The sequence below is a fragment of the Cetorhinus maximus genome, chromosome 17, assembly GCF_964194155.1.
Source record: "Cetorhinus maximus chromosome 17, sCetMax3.hap1.1, whole genome shotgun sequence".
Lineage (NCBI taxonomy): Eukaryota > Metazoa > Chordata > Chondrichthyes > Lamniformes > Cetorhinidae > Cetorhinus > Cetorhinus maximus.
In genome coordinates, this window is record NC_135895.1 from 57,030,183 (window position 1) to 57,053,251 (window position 23,069).

Genomic DNA, 23,069 nt, shown 5'->3' on the forward strand with positions numbered 1-23,069 from the left:
AATTTTGGCCTGTATTGCTAGGGGTTGGAGTTTAAAAATAGGGAAGTCTTGAACAACTGTACAGGGTGTTGGCGAGGTCACACCTGGAGTGCTGTGTACAGTTTTGGTCCCCGTACTTAAGAAAGGATATACTGGCCTGGGGGGCAGTTCAAGAGATTCACTAGGCTGATTCCTGGGATGAAGAGGTTGACTTATGCAGAACGACTACACAGGTTAGGCCTTTATTCATTACAGTTTTGAAGAATGAGGGGTGATCTTATTAAAGCGTACAAGATTCTGAGGGGGTTTGACAGGGTAGATGTTGAGAAGGTGTTTCCACTAGTGAGGGAATCTTGAACTAGGGGACATAGTTACAGAATAAGGGGACACTCATTTAAAACAGAGATGCAAAGGAATTTCTTCTCTCAGAAGAATGTCTGGAATTCTCTACCTCAAGAGTTGTGGAGGCTGGATCACAAAGTATTTAAAGAGGAGGTAGGTATACCTTTGAAATATAGGGGAGTTGAGGGCTATGAGGATCTGGCATGAAAGAAGAGTCGAGGCCTGAGGCAGATCAGCCATGATCTTATTGAATGGCGGGGTAGGCTTGAGGAGCCAAATGGCCTAATCCTGCTCCTTGTTCTTATGTTCTTAAAATGACAACTTGACCTTGTATATTTTAGGTCTCTAAAAATGGTCAAGTTAAGCAGACAACCTAAATCCTACTAAAATAAAATCTAAAACCATGTCTGCTTACAACACTGGTTATCATTACCCCCATCGCTACCCTGCTCTACTGCTTTGTCTACTCTCTTTAATTCACCACATCTCCCCTCATGTGATCCCTTCCCTCTAACTAGTTAGTTTAAAGCCCTCTCTTCCACCCTAGCTATGCAACTCACTAGAACACCAGTCCCAGCACAATTCAGGTGAAGATTGTCCCAGTGGTACTGCTCCCACTTTCCCCAGTACTGGCACCAGTGTGCTAGTGCTATGAACCAAAACCCATTTCACCCACACCAATCTTTGAACTACACAACCAACTCTCTAATCTTATTTACCCTATGCCAATTTGTTCATGGCTCAGGTAGTAATCCAGAGATTATTAATATTGTGGTTTAATTCTGTTTAATAATTTAACTTCTAGCTGCTCATAATCACTAAGCAGAACCTCTTTCCTAGTCCTATGTCATTTGTATCCAAGCAACCGACAACTGGATCGTCCCCCTCCCACTGCAAGTTCCTCTCCAGCCCAGAGCAGATGTCCCAAACCCTGGCACTAGGCAGGCAACACAGCTTTCTGGACACACTCCTGACTGCTCAGAACTGTGCCTATCTCCCCTGACTATATTGTCTCCTACAACTACATCCTTATTTACTTTGCCCACGTAAGTGGCTCCCAGCACCACAGTGGCATGGTCAGCTTGCTCATCTAACCTACCAGTCCCCTCTCTTGTCCATACAAGGTGCAAGAACCTTGAACCTGTTGGACAATGGAAAGTGCCGAGGCTCCTCCACTGCTTCCTTTTTGGCTCCCATGGCTGCCTCACTTGCAGTTACATCTTCCAGTCCCTGATCACATCCCAAATCCAAAGGGGTGGGACTGCCTTCTGAAACAAATTGTCCAGGTAACTTTCCACCTCTATGATGCATCAATGTATGTAGCTCAGCCTTCAGCTCATCAACTTGGAACTGAAGTGCCTCAAGCCAGACACTTACTGCAAGTGTGATTGTTGTGGATCACACAGGTGTCCACTAACTCCCACTTGCTACAGCAGCAACACATCACCTGCCCTGCCACCTTTGTTTAATTTAACTAATTAAAATTTAGAAATAACACCATGATTATGTCAAGCAGTTTAACTAGTTAAGCGGTAAATTTAGTGCAATACTTGTGCCTCCACAATCCCACTTTAAACTACTGTCCCCCTTCTAGAGAAAAAAACTCACTAATTACTCAATTAATGCTTCTGGGTTTCAGCTCTCACAGCCCACTCTCTTAGGCCAGTCCTTTTATGCAAAAGATCAGAACAGCACCTCTTCCCTGACTCATCAAATTCCCAAGGTCACACCGTCTAACTGCAGTCTTTGTGCTTGCTTACTTCATGTGTTAGCAAGACCACCTATATTTACACCAGCTGAAATTCTAGAGATGAATCAGCACTGGCTAGAGAAGCCAGCTACCTAATTAACTAACTGAAGCTGGTTTATCCCCAAGACTGAAAGAAAATAAACTTTAACAGTAAAATTGTTAAATGAAAACTAGACTAGATTTTGTATAATGATTAGCCCTTAAAATTCCCACTCACCAAATTCAAGCTCACACTCGTGCCTAGCTAGTGATGAGCTGCTCTCTTTGTGCTTGCTTACTAATTTTTTTTTAAAACTCCACCCTCAACCCACAAGTACGTTGAGTGTTAACATTTCTCCCATTTTCCTTTGGGTTTTAGGCAATTTACAGGGCCATTAAAGGGTCACCAATAAATCTACCTCCCTGATTCCACAAATAGTTCAAAAGATACAAACTTTCATATTCAAGACAAGACCATCCTATCTGCCAGCAGTTGCAGCCTGTCCTTGAGCTGAAACACAGCACTGGCTGTTGAAAAAGAAGTTGGTCTCTTGCTAGATGATTGTGGTCCTTTGATAAGCAAATCCTAAACAATGAGGATGTATACCAACCTAACTCAAATTTCTCAGCCAAGTGCATCTATCCTCTTGGTACCTTAGAGTTTCTATTCCTAGGTAGTGGATTTTCTATGCCGCAAGAGACACTGAAACCACCACTAAGTTAGCGAGTACAATGACTCCGTTTACCCTCAATTCTTAGGGTAAGACATGGATAAATTGTGATTTAAGTTCAGATCTTGGTGACTGTGGTTTGTAAGTATGTGGCAAAAATCTACTCAAAATCCAGAACGGTTCATTCTGTGATTGGGAACCCAAGGTTTGAGTGGCTCTTGCTCTATTGATAGACAGCGACATTATTTGCTGACAACTTATCACCATCCTTCCTCATTTCTCTTATCAGAGTCCTGTTCTCAGTAACCTGAAAATAGAAGCTAAAGTGAACCTTTAAATCCCCATAAGCCTATGAATTCTGTCATGTCACTGGCTATTTTGTTCAGGGAGGCAGTCATGTTCTATGGCTCCATGATGTAGTGCCCAAAGAGAAGAGAGCCTGGCTCTTCAGTTCAAATCCTCCTTTTCAAAGGGAGTATGCAGATGTATTCTGTAAAGGAACACCCCGTGAAAATAGTGGAGGGATGGAAGAACAGCCAAACCCAAGTAGAGATAAGCTCATTTGTTTCTTGATATTTGGCTCTCTTACCCATGCAATTAAGTAGATATTTATACCTTTTTTTTAAAATGGCTGAGGAAATATAATCTTAAGAGAACTGCACCAACTGGGAGAATTGCTCCAACAATACCATGTCAAACTCAGTTCTTCCAAGCAAACAGTGTCCTTTTATGAAAGGAGTACAATATTTATAAACCAATAATTATCACCTTGAAGGAATTATATATAAATTGCCCTCGATTTACATAGAATTTGGTGCCAAGATTCTTGATGTGTTAATCAATGTTGACAAACTTTTGGTATCAAGGGATATAAAGAGGTCTTCAGCATTAGTCAGTGCTAATGCTGTCTGTGTTGTTCAACACCTGGGACTTTAGTAGGAACTAATGTTGGCAAATTCCCATCTCAAGGTGTCAATGTTTCCTCAACAGCACTAAATGCATTGTTATGTTCAACCAACTGGATGCAGTGAGATTTTTTAGCCTCACCATGCTCAACTATCGTGTTCAGAACAATTACCAGTACTTTCGAGTGTAAATCAGTATCACGTATAGGTGATGAGCATTTATATAATGATTGTGAGCAGTGGTACTCATGAATTACTGCATTCAGAAATATTTAAAGCCTTTGCCAGCAATTGTGATAAACCCAATTATGGACCAACGTCATTCGTTTTGATTCACCCAATATATTAAACATAGCAATATTGAAGGATGTACTACACAGCACATATCCAGTTGGCATTATGCCAAGTGTCAAATTCCAACATGTACTTTACCCTCTTACATGATTAAGGAACAGTAAATACAAGGTCACATACCACAGTTATAATTTTAATGGTTAGACAGCAGCTTAGAAATCATGATTACAAAAGCAAAATACAGTGGATGCTGGGAACTTAAGAAAAATGCTTTAAAAACCTCAGCAGGGTCAAGCAGCATCTATGGAGAGAGAACCAGAGTAATGTTTCAGATTGATAACCTTTCATCAAAGCTGGAAATGTTAGGAGGAGATGTAACAGGTTTTAAGGAAGTACAGAAAACAAAGGAGATAGAATGAAAAGAAGATTTTAGGGTGGAAAGAGAAGGAAATAAACGTCAAAACATGAACAATAGGGTGCTAAAGTGCTTCAGGAGTGCTAGGGAAGAGCACGTGTTACATCTTGTGTTTGTATGGAAAGATGCTATGGGAAAGGGAGGGGTCTTGAGGGTGATTGAGGTATGAACCACGATGCCATAGAGGGAAAAGTCCCTTTGGAATGCTGAATGAGGATGGGCAGATGTACTGATAGAAGATGATCTGTTGAACATGGAGGCTGGTGGGATGGAAGACAAGGACAAAGGAATCCTATCATGGTTCTGGAAGGGAGGGGAAGTGATGAGAGCAGAAGCATGGGAAACAGTAGAGTGTCAGGGGCTCTGAACAACATTGGACAGGGATCCTCGGTTGAAGGAAAAGGACATTAGAAGCACTGACATGGGATGCGGATTCTTGAGAACAGACGCGGTGGAGACGGAAAAATTTGGAGCAGGGAACAGAGTCCTTATGGAAAGCAATATGTAAGGAAGCTTAGCCAAGGTAGCTGTGGGTTTACAGCAGATACTGGTCAATAGCGTATCCCGAGAAATGAAGACAGAAGTTGAGGAAGGGAATAATCTGAGATGGACATGTGAAGACAAGGGAAAGTGGAAAGTAGAAGCAAAAGTGAAAAAAATTTCCAGTTCAAAGTGAAAGCAGGAAATGGCACCAATGAAATACTGGGAAAAAAGCCAGAGGAGAAGTTGTTCAATGAGAAAATGTTCAGCCTTATAGAAGGTGGCAGTTTTGGACGGATACAGATTGGGCCTCTGTTCAAGGAAGAATTGAACATACCTCAGACCATCCTGGAGGAGGAAGGTGGTGTGGGGAGATTAGAAGTCCATCAGCTCAAGGAAACTGTTAGTGATGGAGGGCACCAGAAACAGTGATGTAGATGGAAGAGACTGGACACGAAGAGGGACAAAGTCAAGATAGGAAGAAATCACTTCTATAAGACAAGAGCAGGCTGAAATAATGGGTCTACCAGGGCAATCCTGTTGGTAGATCTTGGGAAGGAGAAGCAGGCTGTGCAGGGTTGGGGGATGACGATACTGGAGGTTATGAATGGAAAATCTCCAGGAGAGATGAGGGCAGTGAGCTTGGAAAATTATGGCTTGTTGTTTAGTGGTGGGTTCAATGTCCAGGGGTTAGGCTTAGAGTTGGCATTCAGCCTCAGCAAGACAGAGGTCAGTTCACCAAACAAAAGCATCAATTGTCAGCAGGTTTACTGAATGTTCTCAGATCCATTCCTAACAGAGTGCTACAAGTTCAGAGGGAGGGAGGGAGGAAGGTGAGATCAACGGACACGAGCAATGAGCAGAGAAGTTGAGATGACCGAGGTCACATCAACAGTTCCCAATTAAAAGATCTAGATAGAGTAAAAGGTTACAGAGCATGATTCAGATAGAAGAATTCTGGAGATGAGAAAGATTCCATTGTGCAAGGGGATGATTTCTGGCCAAACAAATGGATGCGAAGCAAAGGAACTTGTAATATGGAAGGTGTGCAAGAAGTGCAACACTGCCTTTTTACCTCTTCCCTGCCCAGGGCCCCAAACACTCCTAGATGAAGCAGAGATTTGCTTATACTTCTTTCAATTTAGTATGATATTTGTTGCTCACAATACAGTCTCCTCTATTTTAGGAGACTAAGATAGACTGATTTACCAGGCCACCTTTGTTCAGTTCACAAATGTGACTGAGCTTCTGCTCATCTGTCATTTAAATTCTCGGTTCCACTCTCACCTTGGCCTCCAACATTGTTCCAAAGCTCAAGGAATAGCACTTAATCTTCCAGTTAGGCACTTTACAACCTCAACATTGAATTCAACAATTTCAAGACCATAATCATTATCTTTAATTATATACAGCACCTGTTGGTAATGATTGAGATTCCTATTTACACCTCTTCCAGATCCATCTTTTGTACATTACCATCATTTTCCCTACACCATCATCCCTTTTATCACTTCATCTCTCCTGCTTTCCACTATCACAGACCTTCCCTTTATTCTTCCCTCCCCACCTTTCCCTGCCTTTGCACTTGCTTAAAACCTGTTATATTTCTAAACTATTCCAGTTCTGATGAAAGGTTATGGTCCTGAAATATTAACTAGTTTCACTCTCCAAACACCATCTGACCTGCTGAGTATTGTTTTGTTTTAATTTTGTGATTACAGTTCTTTCATCTCATTAGTACATAAAAATCTTTTCCTCATTACCCCATCATTCCAGAGAAGTGTAATATAGTAAAAAAAAACTACATTTCAGGAAATGAATGCAAGTCAACCCTTCACAAAGCTATACTAAAAATAAAATTACAAAAGGCATAAATCCCCAACTTATCCAATTTCATGCATCCCAAGTGATCATTCATTACAAAGCAAAGCATCTTAAGATGTCGCAGTTAAACAGAGCTTCATCAACCTTCATAACGGAAACAAAATGTGTTGGCGTTCTTCTTCTGAGGCCTTTCCCCACAAGTTGCATTTCTTCCAAGGGAATGTGCACAGGTTAATTGCAAAGTAATTTGTTGTTTTGCTCAGCAGGTATAAGCACATCCGGATGCTGGAGAAACAAGTTAACAACAAAAAAAGAGTGTGACGTTCTTTTTTCCAACTCAGTCCCATTATTTAAAATCCTCCTCTCCTAGTTCTTCACCCAAATGCTCAGTAAATTGAGGAACAACAAAACTGGGGCAGCACAGGGGACCCTAGTGATTTATTTGTCAGCAAATATTGAAAAGCTGACTGGGCTAAAGTATAGATCATTAGAAATTGTATGAACACCTTACATGAAAAGGAAACATTCCTTCAGAAAACAGGCTCTCCTGCTTGTGATAGAATGTCACAGGTGACAGAAACTCTTGTACTTCAAGTGCCATTCTTCAGAAAGTCAGAATATTCCCTCCAAAGGTTCAAAACCTGCCCTCATCTGACATCCACACACACTTTCCAGAACAAGTCACTTGTCAATCTCGGAAATACATAGAAGTTGGCATCATCTGCAAATTTTGACACCACTCTGTTTAAATCCAAATAATGGAGACACAGTGAACAGAAATAGCCACAGAATTGCATCCTGTGGGGACACCATTATCCAATTCAAACTAGAAACAGTAGCTTTGGCCAATTTCCTTCCCCAACTTAAATCAGGAAAGCCAAGGCCACAAATAGGGTCCCCAACTCTATCTCCAATAAGAGCCAGTGATCAAAGCTGGCCATCAGCACTGAACAGCAGAGAACAGATGTTTCGGAGAAGGCAAAAGGAGAATAGAGACATCCCAAGTTACACTAAAGGGGTGAAAAAAGCTTGCATTTCATACTTTTACTCAAGGTGTGTTATAGAGATCATAAGTAATATTCAGGAATCATCAACTTTAATTTCCTTTTTAAATTAGATTTCTTACTGCAGCTTTTAGTGCTTGATGTAGGTCCTCAATAATGTCTGCTACATCCTCTAAGCCAATAGATAATCGGATTAGAGTGTCACTTATCCCCAGTGCATCGCGATCCTCCTTCTGGACAGAAGCATGCGTCATAATAGCCCTAAAAAAAATGAGAGTGTTTATTGGTGTTGTGGTGTTTTATTCAAGATATTTTATATCATACACAATTGTGCATTTTCACTGGGGGAGGGGGGGGGGGTGCGGGTGGTGTTGTTGGCAGTGAGTAGGTGGAGGAGGATTGCACCTTTACTTATTATCCCATTGGCTTAGCTAATACATGGAACCTGAAATTACTTCAGGAATGACAGAACATTTTTGGGTGATACCTAAATAAATGTTTCTATGGGACTTGGATCCCAACTATGCCCAAATTGATAGGCAAGATAAAGTTTTATAAAATAGTTTGAAAAAGGGAAGGGATCTAATATATTATATATATAGGGCAGTTTCAGCATAGCCTCTAGTTGGCATAGGTGTACCATTTTAAAACCGCCTCTAACTTGGTACTAAACTAGCAACCTCACTCAAGAGGATGAATAGCTTATGTGGAAACTGAGAGAGTGTCACTCTGGTGCAGTGGGTGCTTTAATGTAATACAGGCAGAAACATATTACCAGGCCAGAATAAAATAACTCTATCCTGAAAGTAACCGTGCTGCACTTGGCCCACAAGTGCTAGGTAACAAAAATGGAAACAATCCTCTCATCCTTCATCAAAAGAACATAAAATTCAAAGATTTGCCATGATCATGCTTAGAAGTGAGAAAATTTGTAAAGAATGATTTACGAACAAGAATTTAAATAGAACAATAACTTATATCAGGAAGGATGGCTTGCAGTAATTCCTTTCATAGTGTGGAGTTACAGGTTGGCCTGTCTAGACTTTATAAACTATATTTACATATTGATTGTAGTCATTGCTCTGCAGCAAAGCGTATGTGAACAACCAAGACAACCCGAGGATGTAATAATGCACGCTCCTTATGTTTGTAAATAAAGGGCTTCACTGTAGTAAAATATCAACAATCAGCAACTTAGTTTTCATAAATTTCAATTTAAACTTCATAAGATGCCTAGAAGAGAAAAATTGACAAATATTTTGAGGACCGTCTCTGCCAAGCTGAAATACTAACTTTTGAATGATTAAATTGTTAGCTGCAAAAATTTTGTTTATGCTATATCCCTCACTAACAACATCCTGGGGGTTACCACCAACCAGAAACTGAACTGGACTAGCCACATAAATACTGTGGCGACAAGAGTAGGTGAGAAGCTGGGAATTCTACTGCGAATAACTCACTTCCTAACTCGCCAAAGCCATCATCTACAAGGCACAAGTCAGAAGTGTGCTGGAATACTCTGTTTGTCTGGATGAGTGCTGCTCCAACAAAACTCAAGAAGCTCAACACCATCCAGGACAAAGCAGCCCACTTGACTGGCACCCCATCCAAACATTCACTCCCTCTACCACTGGTGCACAGTTGCAGCAGTGTGTACTATCTACAAGATGCACTGCAGGAACTCACCAAGGCTCCTTAGGCAGCACCTTCCAAACCCATGACTGCTACCATCTAGAAGGACAAGGGCAGCACACACACATGGGAACACCACCAACTGGAGTTCCCCTCCAAACCACTCACCATCTCGACTAGGAAATATATTGCTGTTGCTGGGCCAAAATCCTGGAACTCCCTCCCTAATGGCATTGTGGGTGTACCTACACCACATGGATTGCAGCAGTTCAAGGCGGCAGACAAAATAGGAGAAGGTGGCCATTCGGCCCCTCAAGCCTGCTTCACCAATCAATAAGATCATGGTTGATCTGCTTGTATTTTGAATTCCACATTTCCGTCTAACCCCAATAACCTTTCGATTCCCTTGCCTAACAAGAGAATCTACCTATCTCAGTCTTAAAAATATTCAATGACTCCACCTTCTGAGGCAGAAAATTCCAAAGTCACATAACACTCAGAAAAAAAATCTCTTCATCTGTCCTAAAAGGGAGAATCCTAATTATATGAGAGTTCTGGACTCACTCACAAGAGGAAACACCCTTTCCACATCCACCTTGTCAAGACCATTTAGGATCTTATATACTTCACTCACTCTAAACTCCAGTGGAAACAAGCCTAATCTGTCCAACCTTTCCTCAAAGCAACCCTCATTCCAGGTATGAAATCTAGTAAACCTCCTCTGAATGGCCTCCAAGGAAGTTCATCACCACCTTCGAGGGTAATTAGGGATGGGCAATAAATGCTGGCCTAGCCAGCAGTGCCCATATCCCATGAAATGAAAGAAAAATCTGTGTCTCAAGACAGAAAACAGACATAGCAAGAATAAATTATATACTGGAAATAGCAAAGTTAATTGCAGTGGTATTGGAAAATAAAATGTAATGTAAAATCTTACTGATAAATGAGTTGTAGTACAATGAACATACATACAAATTAGGAGCAGGGGCAGGCCACTCAGCCCCTCAAGCCTGCTTTACGATTCAATAAGACCATGGCGAATTTAAATGCAACCTCAACCACACATTCCTGCCTACCCCCGATAACCTTTCACCCCTTGTTAATCAGGAATCTATCTAGCTCTGCCTTTGAAATATTCAAAGACTGCTTCCACCACCTTTTGAGGAAGAGTTTTCCAAAGACTCTGAACCCTCAGAGTAAAAATTTCTCATGTGTCTTAAATGACTGACCCCTTATTTTTAAACAGTGACCTCTAGTTCTAGATTCTCCTAGGAGGAAATGTCCTCTCCACATCCACCCTGTCAAGACCCCTCAGGATCTTCAAGCTTTAAATTAAGTCATCTCCTACTCAAATTCCAGTGGATACAAGCCTAACCTGTCCAGCCTTTCCTCGTAGGATAACCCACCGATTCCTGGTATTAGTCTAGTAAACCTTCTCTGAACTGCTTCTAAGGCATTTACATCTTTCGATAAATAAGGAATCCAGTAATGTACACAATACTCCAGATTTAGTCTCACCAATGCCCTGTACAACTGAAGCATAACCTTCCTACTTTTGTAATCAATTCCCCTCACAATAAATGATAACATTCTATTAGCTTTCTTAATTACCTGCAGTACCTGCATACGAACCTTTTGAGATTCATGCACTAGGACACTCAGATCTCTCTGCACCTTACCATTAAGACAACGTGTTTTATTCTTCCTGCCAAAATGAACAATTTCACATTTGCCTACATTATACTCCATTTGCCAGATCTTTGCCCACTCACTTAACCTAAATCACTTTGTAGCCTCCTTACATCCTCTTCACAATTTACTTTCCTACCAATCTTTGTGGTGTCAGCAAATTTGGAAACCATTCCTTTGGTCCCTTCATCTAAGTCATTTATATAAAATTATAAAAAGTTGAGGCCCCAGCACAGATCCCTGTGGCACACCACTTGTCAAATCCTGCCAACCAGAAAAACACCCATTTATGCCAACTCTCTACTTCCTGTTAGCAATCTTCTATCCATGCCAATACATTACTCCATACATCATGAGCTTTTATTTTCTGCAATATCCTTTGATGTGGCATTTTTAGCAAATGCCTTCTGGAAATCTAACTACGTCTACCGGTTCCCCTTTATCCATAGCACATGTGACTCTTTCAAAGGACTCCAGTAACTCCAATTAATTGGTTAAACACGATTTCCCTTTCACAAAACCATGTTGACTCTGCCTGGTTGCCTTGAATTTTTCCAAGTGCCCTGCTATAACATCTTGAATAATAGCTAACATTTTTCCTATGACAGATGTTAGGCTAACTAACCTGAAGCTTTTTGCTCTCCATCTCCCTCCCTTTTTGAATAAAGTTATATTTGCTATTTTCCAATCTAATAGAACCTTCTCCAAATCTAGGGAATTTTGGAAAATTAAAACCAATGCATCAACTCTCACTAGTCACTTCTTTCAAGACTTTAGGGTGAAGTCCATCTGGACCTGGAGATTTGTCAGCCTGCAGCCCCAACAATTTGCTCAATACCACTTCACTGATGATTATAATTTTCCAAGTTCCTCCCCCCCTTCCATTCCCTGGTTTACAGCTAGTTCTGGGATGTTATTCATGTCCTCTAGCGAAGACCGAAGCAAACCGTTTAATTCATCCGACATCACCTTACTTTCCATTATCAATTCCCCAGACACACATACTATAAGACCAAAGCTCGCTTTTTGTTAACTCTTTTCTTAAATATCTGTAGAAACTCTTACTGTCTTTGTTACTAGCTAGCTTTCTCTCATACTATTTTTTCCCTCCTTATTAATCATTTTGAGATTCTTTGCTGTTCTTTACACATTCTTTCCAATCTTCTGATCTGCCACCCATCTTTGCATAATTATGTACCTTTTCTTCAAGTTTCATACTGCCTTTAACTTCTTAGTTAACCACAGGTGGTGGGCCCTCCGCTTGGAACTCATTGGAATGTATATATTCCCCGTATTCTGAAATCTCCCTTTAAATACCTGCCACTGAACTTCTTTTGACATATCCTTTAACCTCATTTCCCAGTTCACTTTCACGCCCTCATGATTGCCCTTAAAGCTTAGAATACTAGTCTTGGACCCACACTTCTTTCCCTCAAAATAACTGTAAAATTCAACCATTACGATTGCTGCTACCTAGGTGCCTTCACTAGCAGGTTAAAGGTTATCAATTAATCACATCTCATTGCACAATGGTCTAGAATAGCCTCTGGTTGGCTCCAGAATAAGCCAAGAAACTATCCTGATAACATTCTATGAACTCATCTAGGCTATCTTTGCCCATCTGATTTTTCCAGTCCATATGTAGATCAAAATCCACCCCCAAAATGATTGCTGTACTTTTCTGGCAAGCTCCCACTATCTCTTCTTTTATACCCTGTCCTACTGTGTAGTTACAATTAGGGGGGCCTGTACACCACTCCCACAAGTGACTTCCTACCTTTATCATTCTTCATCTCAACCCAAACCACTTCTACATTCTGGTTTCCTGAACTTCGGTCGTCCCTCCACATGCTAATACCTTTAATTATACTAATTAAAATCTTTAATTATCAGAGTCACACCTCCACCTTTTCCTAACTTCCTGTTCTTCCTAAATGTCACATACCCTTCAATATTCAGGTCCCAATCTATGACATCCTGTAGCCATGTCTCTGTAATGGCTATCAGATTGTACCTATTTCAATTTGCACTATTAGTTTATTTGTTTAGAATGCTACATGTGTTTAGATACAGAGCCCTTAGTTTTGTCCTTTTATATTTTTGTAGCGTCTAGCCTCATCTGATTTACTTTTAAATTTATACTCTGTCCCTTCCGGTCACAGTCTGTTTATCATTTCCCATATTAATACCTGTCTCTCCTCTTTGGTTTACCACATCTTCCCATATTTGATCCTTTGCCCCTACTATTCAGTTTAAAACCCTCTCTACTTCCCTAGTTAGGCAGCTCACGAGGACACCAGTCCCAGCACGTTTCAGGTGTAGACCATCCTAACAGTACAGATCCCACTTTCCAATACTGGTGCCAATGCCCCACAAACCAGAACCCACATCACACCAGAGCCACACCCTCACGTCTCTAATCTTATTTGTCCTATGCAATTTTGCATGTGGTTCAGGTAATAATCCAGAAATTACTACTTTGAGGTTCTGCTTCTTGCCTTGAATGCCTAGATCCTCATACTGACTATGCAGAGCCTCCTTCCTTATCCCACTTATGTCATTGGTACCTACATGGACCACAACCACTGGATGCTCACCCTGCCATTGCAAGTTCCTCTCTAGCCTTGCGCATTTGTCCTGAACCCTGGCACCAAGCAGGCAACACAGCAATCTGGAAGCTCACTCTTTGCTACAGAGAACAGTGTCAACCCCTCTCACTATATATACTGACCCTGCTACCATGACATTCCTTTTTTGCTCCCCCCCCCTACTTGGATAGCTTCCTGTACCATGGTCAGTTTGCTCATCCATTCTGCAGTCTCCACTCTCATCCAAACAAGCTGAGAACCTCAAACCTGTTGGACAATTGCAGAGGCTCACACTCCTACCCTCTGGGTCCCCTTATCTGCCTCATTCACAGTCACACCCTCCTGTCCCTGGCCACTGACCAAATAAGAAGACCCTATCCTAAGTGGTGCGATGCCTCCTGGTTTAAAGCATCCAGGTAACTTTCCCCCCTCCCTGATGTGTCGCAGCTCAGCCTCCAGCTCAATGACTCTGAGCCAAAGTTCCTCAAGCCGTAAACACTTAGTGCAGACCTGTTTGCCCTGGATCACAATGTTATTCAGGAGCCCCCGCTTGCAGCGGCCTGACACATCACATGTCCTGCCATCCTGTGTTTTAAATTATTACGTTAATCACTTATGTTGTTTTCTTATATATTTTATTAACTTTACTACCAAATTGTGTACAATTTTAAACCTTAGGGATAGAATAGAACTTACCCACTTACCAGATACACCTAGCTCTTTTCCCTGCAGTAGTGGAAGAACCAATTTCCATGGGGCGAGAAAGATAGAAAGGGGAAACTAACAACTCCTCCTCCCAACTCCCCTCTCACCAAACTCCAATTCTTTACTCAGTCAGCTGCACTCCATTTACCAAGGTTGCACTAAAGAGCACTGAATTTATAGTAAACTGAACTGGGGCTACAGTAATGGAGTAGACTACTAAGCATTCATTCAATTTTTTGTATTTTATGCCTAATTTGTAAACAGCTACTTGGTAGTGCAGAACTTGAATATTGCTAAAAGAGTAGTTTAGTCTTCCACTCATCAGGACAAATATGAATGCCAAATTCCAACTGAACAATTTAGACCACAGGAGAAAATGGTACTGATTGGTTGGCAAGTCAACTCTGATTGGCCGAGGCATTGCCATACAGAAAACAAAAGAGAACTATTGGCTCCCCAAGCTCCCAGGTAATTTAAAAAAAAGGCACAAAGCTTGAACTTTTTTTTTTTGCTGAGAACAGGTCCCTGCACATGAATGCAAGTCACTTCTAGCAAGTGTAAACGAGCCACATTACGAACCAACTGATTACCTTAAATTGTTTGCTAGTGTAGCTACTAGCACAGTCAGGATGGTTCAGCAAGTGCTGCCCAATCACAGAATCAGATCCAACAGTAAATGTTGTGTTTTGGATGTTGCAAGCGTGGGCTGATTGAGTATATACCAACACAAATTCAAACATGACATTGCTCAATTGTGTAGCGCGATGCCAGGTACCTAAGCCATGCATCCCAGCAATGGGCTGATCGAATCAAAGAGCGTGCGTTGCTTTGGTTGTTTGTAGTAGGCAGAGTACAAGCCATACTCAACTATAGGTTTGGGTAGCATGTTCCCTGCAGCTTTCTCCATGGCAACACCTCAGCCAGAGTGAGCTTACTAAACAATCTGCACCCTTTCCTCCTGTAGTAAAAATTGTTTTGATCACTTCAAATTTGGCATTCATGCACTTGTCCTGATGAGTAAAGATGAAAAACTTCAGCAACATGTCCCTCTTTTCAGCAATAACCTAGCTTGTAGTTCATTTTCATCAGCAGTGTTGTCTTTCTAATGTATTAGAAAGACAAACAATATTGTTTTTGCTATAAAGAATTAAAAAATGGTTTAATCTTTCGAAGGAATCGAAATAAAAAGGTTCCAAAATGAGTGGTCAAAAGTTTGGTGGGCTTAAAAAAAAAATCAGGATGCAGATGGCTAAAGAAAACATAAGGATGTCAAACTGCTCACAGGGTGATGAAAAGTACCAAATATTTTAGCCCCTACAAAAAAGTGGACAGAATGTAAAATCGTTTTAAGTCAGAAGCAAAGAACAAAATTTAAACATTTATAGTGATTCATTAAAGTTGTCTGAAACTCAAAAATGATTAAAAGTGGTTAAATGTAAATGTCTAATAAAATGATTTAGTCAAAAGTGCAGTAACAATATTAAGGTGTGTGTCATGGATAATGCGCTTTAATAAAATTTATATCTGGCAATATTGAAAATTAGTTCAATGTAGTCACTATACAATTCAATGGGTAATAACGATGAAAATCCACTCAAAGTTTAAAGTATAAATGGAGCAAGGAATCAAATAGATAAAAACAAAAAACTGCGGATGCTGGAAATCCAAAACAAAAACAGAATTACCTGGAAAAACTCAGCAGGTCTGGCAGCATCGGCGGAGAAGAAAAGAGTTGATGTTTCGAGTCCTCATGACCGATCAAATAGAATGTTTTTGATTATTCTGATTGCTGAGGCAATTTCAGAATACCAGTGGTTAAGAAATAAACAGTTTTCCAACTAAGTGGCTTTGCTAAAGCAATTTTTCCAACAATGCAATCTCAATGACTACGTAATCTACTGCTGCTAACTTAGTCATTTTATTGCTCCAATATTTTGAATTATCCATGAATGAGAATTGAGCATTTAAACAGTACAGTATTCAAGCAGCCACTAATTAGGATTAAGTCACTTTGAATTAAGTACAGGTGTAGTATTTCAATGCAAATGTTGAGGTGGAATTAAAGTAAAAAAACTTTTTAAGATGTCCAACTTCCTCAAAAACCACCAACTGATTATTTTTTCTGCATCAATGCACCATCTATGCAAAAAGAGCACAAATCTGTTTGAATATTTAAAGGATTTTTCAAAAGATAACTATTAAAAAGTTTCACTGTAAAATGAAAATCTTAATCTTTGTAACTAATAAGTAAAAAGTAAAAGGTTTTTTCTAAATTGCTCCCTGTCGGTCAAAAATAATGACTAAGTGAATGGCTTAAAAAGTTACGTGTCTTTCACTGCCTTGGGTAATTGGATAGGGAGATCACATGATTACCAAATAAATAGGTCCAACAACATATTTGGTAGTCACATGCTTCTCATGGATCAGTTATGCTAAATAGGCAAAAAACTGAATATATTTTGAAATACAAATGTGTATGCACAGAATAGCATTTTCCTTCGATCAAATGAAATATACCCTACAACACTTCAAGGGCTTTAATCTCACCACCAGCATAAAAGCTTTTTAAATAACATGGACAATGAATATTACTACAGGATATTTCTATTAGTGTTCAGCAACTTTTTTGTAATTGACATTTGATATTTTTCTATAAATATATTTTTTCAATGTATGTAATAAAATGTTTTGTTTTCTTGCATCACATTTATACGATTTTTTATAGCCACTTTCAAATAGCCCGTCCTTAAATCCCTTTATCTCAAGTTTAGCCCCATCTCTAAGTGTGATTGATATATAGATAAATATATTTTTTAAATTCCTTACGGATGCTCTGCTAGACTTTCATATCCTCCCAAACTCTCGGCAAGGGTGAACAGCTGAAAGAAAGGGTAAAGTACAAGAAGAAAATAAAGAGTTTATTCTACTCCTGACACAGGTCATGTACAATCTCTCCTATTGGGAAAAAGATCACAATTTACATAAATGGAATTAGATGATAAGCAATGAAGTACAATAAGCTTTTTCTCCATCATAGAAATAGATAGGTTATTAAAATCCTGAATTGTCACCATATTATTCAGAGCTTCAAGCAGCTCTGCCCGAATGTTGCATTGAACCGTATAGATTCATTGTCCCCATTTTTTTTGGGCAGCAGCTGTTTGTAATGATTCTGCTATTCCTATTTACACTGCTTCTAGCCCATCTTTACTCATCCCATTACGATCTCCTATGCCATTCACGATAATCCTTTAGTCATTTAACATCTCTTGCCTTCCACGTTATCACAGGCCCTCCCTTTTGTTCTCCCCCCACCCCGCCACCCCTTTTCCCTGCCTTCTAGCATATTCCCAGTTTTGACAAAAAGTCATCAACCAGAATTATTAACTCTGTCTCCCTCCACAGATGATGCCCAAGTCTGCTGAGTACATACAGCATTTTCTGTTCTTATTGAACATTAGATGTCTGAGGTTGTAAGGTGAGGGCAATTTTGGGGCTGCCTGTGATGCCCACCATAATCCAGCAGCCTGTTGGAAGCATAGTCACCTGGATAAGGTACTGAAATACAATAGCAAATTTCTCTTATTCCTCCTCCCCAGAAGAAAATATTCCATCTCTTAAAAAGACAACTGAAGAGCTCCCCATTTAATTTTAGTGTTCTAAAAAGGCTCAGTTATATTGTGGACAGAAACAGAAGTGAAAGTAAAAGTCTACTTATTTTAGAAGTGGCCTCACCAAACATATTAACCCAGTAAACTTTAGTAAGGAAGAAGTGTGGAAGGAACTTCAAAAGTACTCACTTTTAAGTTTTTAAGGAATGTTTTGGCATTTTCCAACCCTCCTTTAATTAAGAAGGTCATCATGCCCGAACTCCCAGTGCACTGTTGCTTCATCAGATCATATTGTGGATGAGAAGGGAGACCTGAAAAGAATATTTTGTGAAAAAAGGCATTTTTTTAAAATATAGAAAAGTTTAAAGGAATACAACCACTAATACTAAAGTAGGGACTCTCTCCCACTTCAATCTACTTTGAAACCATAACTCAAGTGTAGCATTGAGAACTCACCACAGATCCACACCAACCACAATGCATAAACAAATAAGGCTGCATTAAGTCTGGTGGTTCCCCTGTTACAGCCTTCATCTCCACTTAAGTCCACTGATTTGAAAGAATATGACAGACAAATGGCTTGGCCATTTTCTGTCAGGTTTGGCTGGTCCACATAAATCACTATTGTATGGGTACTGTTTGTGTATTGCTATTGCAGGATCTTCTTGGAAAGATGACCCCTGCATCTTTCTTCAACTGCAATGTCATCTGAAGCCCTCCCCCAGGCTCTCTACCCTCACATCCAACAATAAGTGCAAAGCGCTCATGGACTCTTGGCCACTACTATCAAGCCCTCCCAATTAGCTGTTTCTGCCACTTCCCACCCTTTCACTAGCCCACTGGGCAAAACTTCCTCTTGCCCTAGCCCTGAACTCAACATTCCCTAGGTTCTCTCCCATCTCCCCTCATGCCCTCTCTAATCTGACTGCACAACGTCCCCTCCTGTTTCACACATTAGCTAATGTTAACAGTTCTTTGACCTTCCAATCTGCTGTCATTACACCTCTCCTCAAAAAAACTGACCTTTACCAGATCCTTCCTGCAATCTACCACCATATCCAACCTCCCTGAACTTGTTGCCTTCCAAACCTATGGTTATTGTACCTGGATCTCCATGTTTAAATTCCTCCTGAGTTTCCACACCTCAAAGTACCAAAACCAGTCTTAAAGTCACAGAAGACATCCTATGTGCATGTGACAAATGTAAACTATCCCTCCTTGTCCTTCACAACCTGTCTGCAGCCTTTGATCTGGTTGGCCACACCACTGTTCTCCAACACCTCCCCACCATTGTCCAACTGGGTGGAGTGCACTTGCCTGGTTCAATTCTCACCCAATTGTAGCCAGACTGTCACTTGCAACGTGTCTTCTTGCTCCCACAATTACCAATGGCATCCATGGATCTATCCTTGGCCACCTATTTCTCATCTACATGCTGCCTTACAGCAACATCACCCAAAAGCACAGCATTAAATTTATAAGTACGCTGGTGACAGGGCTTTGGCAAGATCACACCTAAAATGCTGCGTGCAGTTTTGGTCTCCATAGTTAAGGATGGATGTACTTGTATTGGAGGCAGTCCAGTGAAGGTACATAATGAGATGTTGAGTAAATTGTGTTCATATTCCTTGGGAGTTAAGAATGAGGAGGTGATCTCATTGAAACATACAAGATTATGAAGGGGCTCAACAGGGTACTGTAGACATAAAGGTAGTTTACCCTCATTGGGCAATCTAGAACATGAGGGGGCAGCCATTTAGGACTGAGATGAGGAGAGATTTCTTAATTGAGAAGGTTATGAATCTTTGGAATTCTCTACCCCAGAGGGTTGCGCAAGTTCCATCATTGACTATATTTAAGGCCGAGTTAAACAGAATTTTGGTCTCAGGCACCAAGAGATATGGGTGTTGTGGTATGTTAGCAGTCCAAAGAAGGTACCTGTACAGTAAAGACCTGAGTGTACATGCAGAACCATCCTTGAATAAAGAATCCACGTTATTGCGTTACTGAACCTGTCTTGAGCAGCCAGCACCTTGTGCATAGTAGTAGCTATCACAGAGGTTACAAAAACACCAAAAGTGGGGGGGCAGGCAAGAAAATGGGGTTGAGGCAGAGATCAGTCATGATGATATTGACTGGCAGAAGAGACTCGACAGGCCAAATGATCTACTCCTACTTATGACATCCAGGTCTACCTCAACACTAACTCCGACACCTTTACTGCCACTAAATTTTCACACTGCTTATCCAACATTCAGTACTGGATGAGGAGAAATTTCCTCAAATTAAATACCCTTGCCATTAGTAGCCATGTCTTCAGCTGCTTTGGCCTCAAGCCTCTTCCTAAACCTCTGACACTTTCTTCCTGTAAGACACTTAAAATCCAAATGTTTAGGTAAGCTTTTGGCAATCCGCCCTAACTTGAGGCTCTATCAAATTTTGCTTATGATACTCCTTTGAAGCACATTTTATTACATTAAAAGTTGCTATATAAATGTTGTTGCTGAGTTGAACATTAAGGATTTCCCTGCCTTCCTGTAGTAGGGCTTCACATTCTACACCTAACAACAATGCCAGAATAACTAAAAGCTCAAGTTTGGGAAGCTGGAGAGGAAGGGGCAAATTGGATTTGACCGTTCCTTAGCATGCACAGTTGTTTTGAAGGGATAAGGGGGTCAGCAAACAAATGCTCTCCTAGACCTTGCAAATAAACTTTAAAATGAAATATCAATCTAATCTCAAAATTTAAAAGTAGCAAATGTCGGTAAACTTAAAATGTAAAAATTCAGGAATGCTTTAAATTCATCAAGAACAGATTACAGTAAATTCTCAGACAGACATCATCTGCACAATCTCTTGCCACTACTGTTTAATAACACTATGCATCACCATAACTCTTGGAACATACCATACCAAGTTTGAATATTTACTTCAACTTGCTAGAGAAAGGTTGAAACTTATCTGTTAAAATCAATCTCAGGTTTAAATTTTTTCTAAAAGAAATGTCAACAATATAATGAGCTCTTCATGCAGATCAAAAAAAGTATTCTGCACTCTCTCCATACATTGGTGCATGAAACAGTCAAATGATTTATTTTCTGTTTCAACTCCATCCGCATCCACCCATCTCTTTTGAGTGGGGTTCTTTTCAATCGCTGAAGTGCTAAATTCAATAGTCAATTCAATTGGTCAATCTAATATTTTAAATCAATGATATGCAAGAAAGACAACTTAATTGTGTGAAAAAGTTCAATTTTCTTTCCAGACAGCGGGAATGTTAAATGACCCCCTATTTGCAGCACAATAATTTCAAGTTAGAAAATAAAGTCAGCTCTAAGAACTGGTGGAGAGGGGGCAAACAAGTCATTTTTGTATAAATATGCTTTAATAATCACTAGTATATAGAATAGATCCAACAACATTCATTTGAAAGCAGAGCCAGATTGTACAAATTTGTTACAGAAAGAAACCACAGCTGTGGGCAGGTTATCAAAATACTGGAATTGCAAATTTAATCCCAGATACAATAGCACTTTGCAAATATATTTGATTACACAAACTGCAAATCAAGTTGTAAGGCTTGAAAAGCTTGTTTAATTATGTCAAATTGTGTAAATGTGGCAAACAAAGCAAATATATTAAATCAAACACTAACATAAAAGTGATTCAACTTCCTGCCAAGGTAGGGCAGAAAGTTGCATTGGTCTCCTAGTGAGAGTGGGTAAACACATTGTCCAATTTGGTACTGAGCCCTACAGACTAGGAAGGTTTGAGGTATGAATCCCAGTCTTTGGAGTTAGCCAGTTTCAGCTGGTGCATTAGTAAATGCTACAGTTGGCCTTGAGCCTGAATTGCAGTAGGAAGGAGCTAGGCTTCATGAACACAGCCAGATCTCAAGTCCCATTTTAAAAAGGATCTAAATGGATGTTGCTTCAACAATAATAGATCCCCAAAAGAGCCCAGTTAACTGCATTGTCAGCACTGAACCGAACTACACAGATGAGCAAGTTACCAGCTTCAACCTCCGATCTATGTCAAGTTAGCCATGCCAGCAATAGAGACATGACAAATTGCCTCACCCTCACCTAAGCCACTTCCTATGGCTACCTAACAATTTCTGCTGGTATTGACATGCAAGTAGATGTCAGCCAAAGATTGCAAGCAAGCTCAAGCCAATGTCCTCTTACTGAAAAATAGCATACCAACATGCAATGGTTAAGCGCTACTAAAGGATAGGTGCTGTAGGGGCATGTAGAGCTCACAGAACCATGTCCTGCATGACTCAGCCTGTCAGACAGAAGGGAGGACAGAGGGGTAACAAAAGTTACTTATTTGTCTGAAAAAATGTGATCAATAGTAAAAGGTTTACAGTTGCAAGAAAACATGGTTTTTAAATAAAACTGAAACTTACTTTATACCAATTGTTAACAAATCAAGAAATAGCTCCTCTTAATCAATACTCTGGAGCTTGTGCCACATTCTTGGCTTCCAATATTAAAAAGTTTTTTTTAATTAACACATTGAAATTGATTTATCATCATCATTATTCATCATTAAATTTCCTCAAATCTGAAGAAATGCGATACATTTGGAAACCAGTACACAGCACACTGCAATTCACAGCAATAGCAATGAACTCAATGGTTATAAAATGTTGGCCATACTGCACCAAAGTGCAATTTAAGACTGCGTTAATTATTGGATTAGACATGTGCATACAGTTATCAGTGCTATAGATACTCTGTTCCTTTTCATAAAATTAAATGAATTAAGTCACATATGACCAGGTTATAAATTGATCCAATTATGGACAGCAGACAGCCAACAGAATACAAAAACAGTATAAGATCATCAACTCTACTACCTCCAAGTCAGTTTACTCCAGAAACAGACCTCCACATTTGTAATAGAAATCACATCTAAACCACTGACCTGGAAAAATAACCTTCTCTACCCGGGGGTCTGCCTCCAAAAACTGTGCTACAATCAATGCACTCTTGAAGTGTTGTTTCATTCGAAGGGCCAAAGTCTTCAAGCCACGATTACACATGTAGCAGTCAAATGGTGATGGAACTGCACCAATAGCTACAACACAATTAATATTTCAATTAAAAAAAGGTCTTAAAACATTAGGTTCTATAAACCATATTTTGGAATAAGTTATTCATTTGAACAGTAATTATACAAACATGACCCAAGAA

At 40.0% G+C, this 23,069-nt stretch overlaps 1 protein-coding gene across 1 annotated transcript in view; it reads right to left on the bottom strand.

Moving 5' to 3' along the window:
• Positions 1–4,092: 4,092 nt before the first annotated feature.
• LOC144692420 (cystathionine gamma-lyase-like) overlaps positions 4,093–23,069 on the bottom strand; it is a 49,950-nt gene continuing 30,973 nt past the window's right edge. Inside the window, exons 8-12 of the mRNA XM_078561251.1 lie at positions 22,801–22,953; positions 18,058–18,179; positions 17,084–17,136; positions 7,766–7,904; positions 4,093–6,924 (exon numbers count right to left, since the gene is read on the bottom strand). Coding sequence (XP_078417377.1) covers positions 6,871–6,924; positions 7,766–7,904; positions 17,084–17,136; positions 18,058–18,179; positions 22,801–22,953 — 521 coding nt within the window. The 3' untranslated portion in view covers positions 4,093–6,870. The remainder of the gene's footprint in view (positions 6,925–7,765; positions 7,905–17,083; positions 17,137–18,057; positions 18,180–22,800; positions 22,954–23,069) is intronic.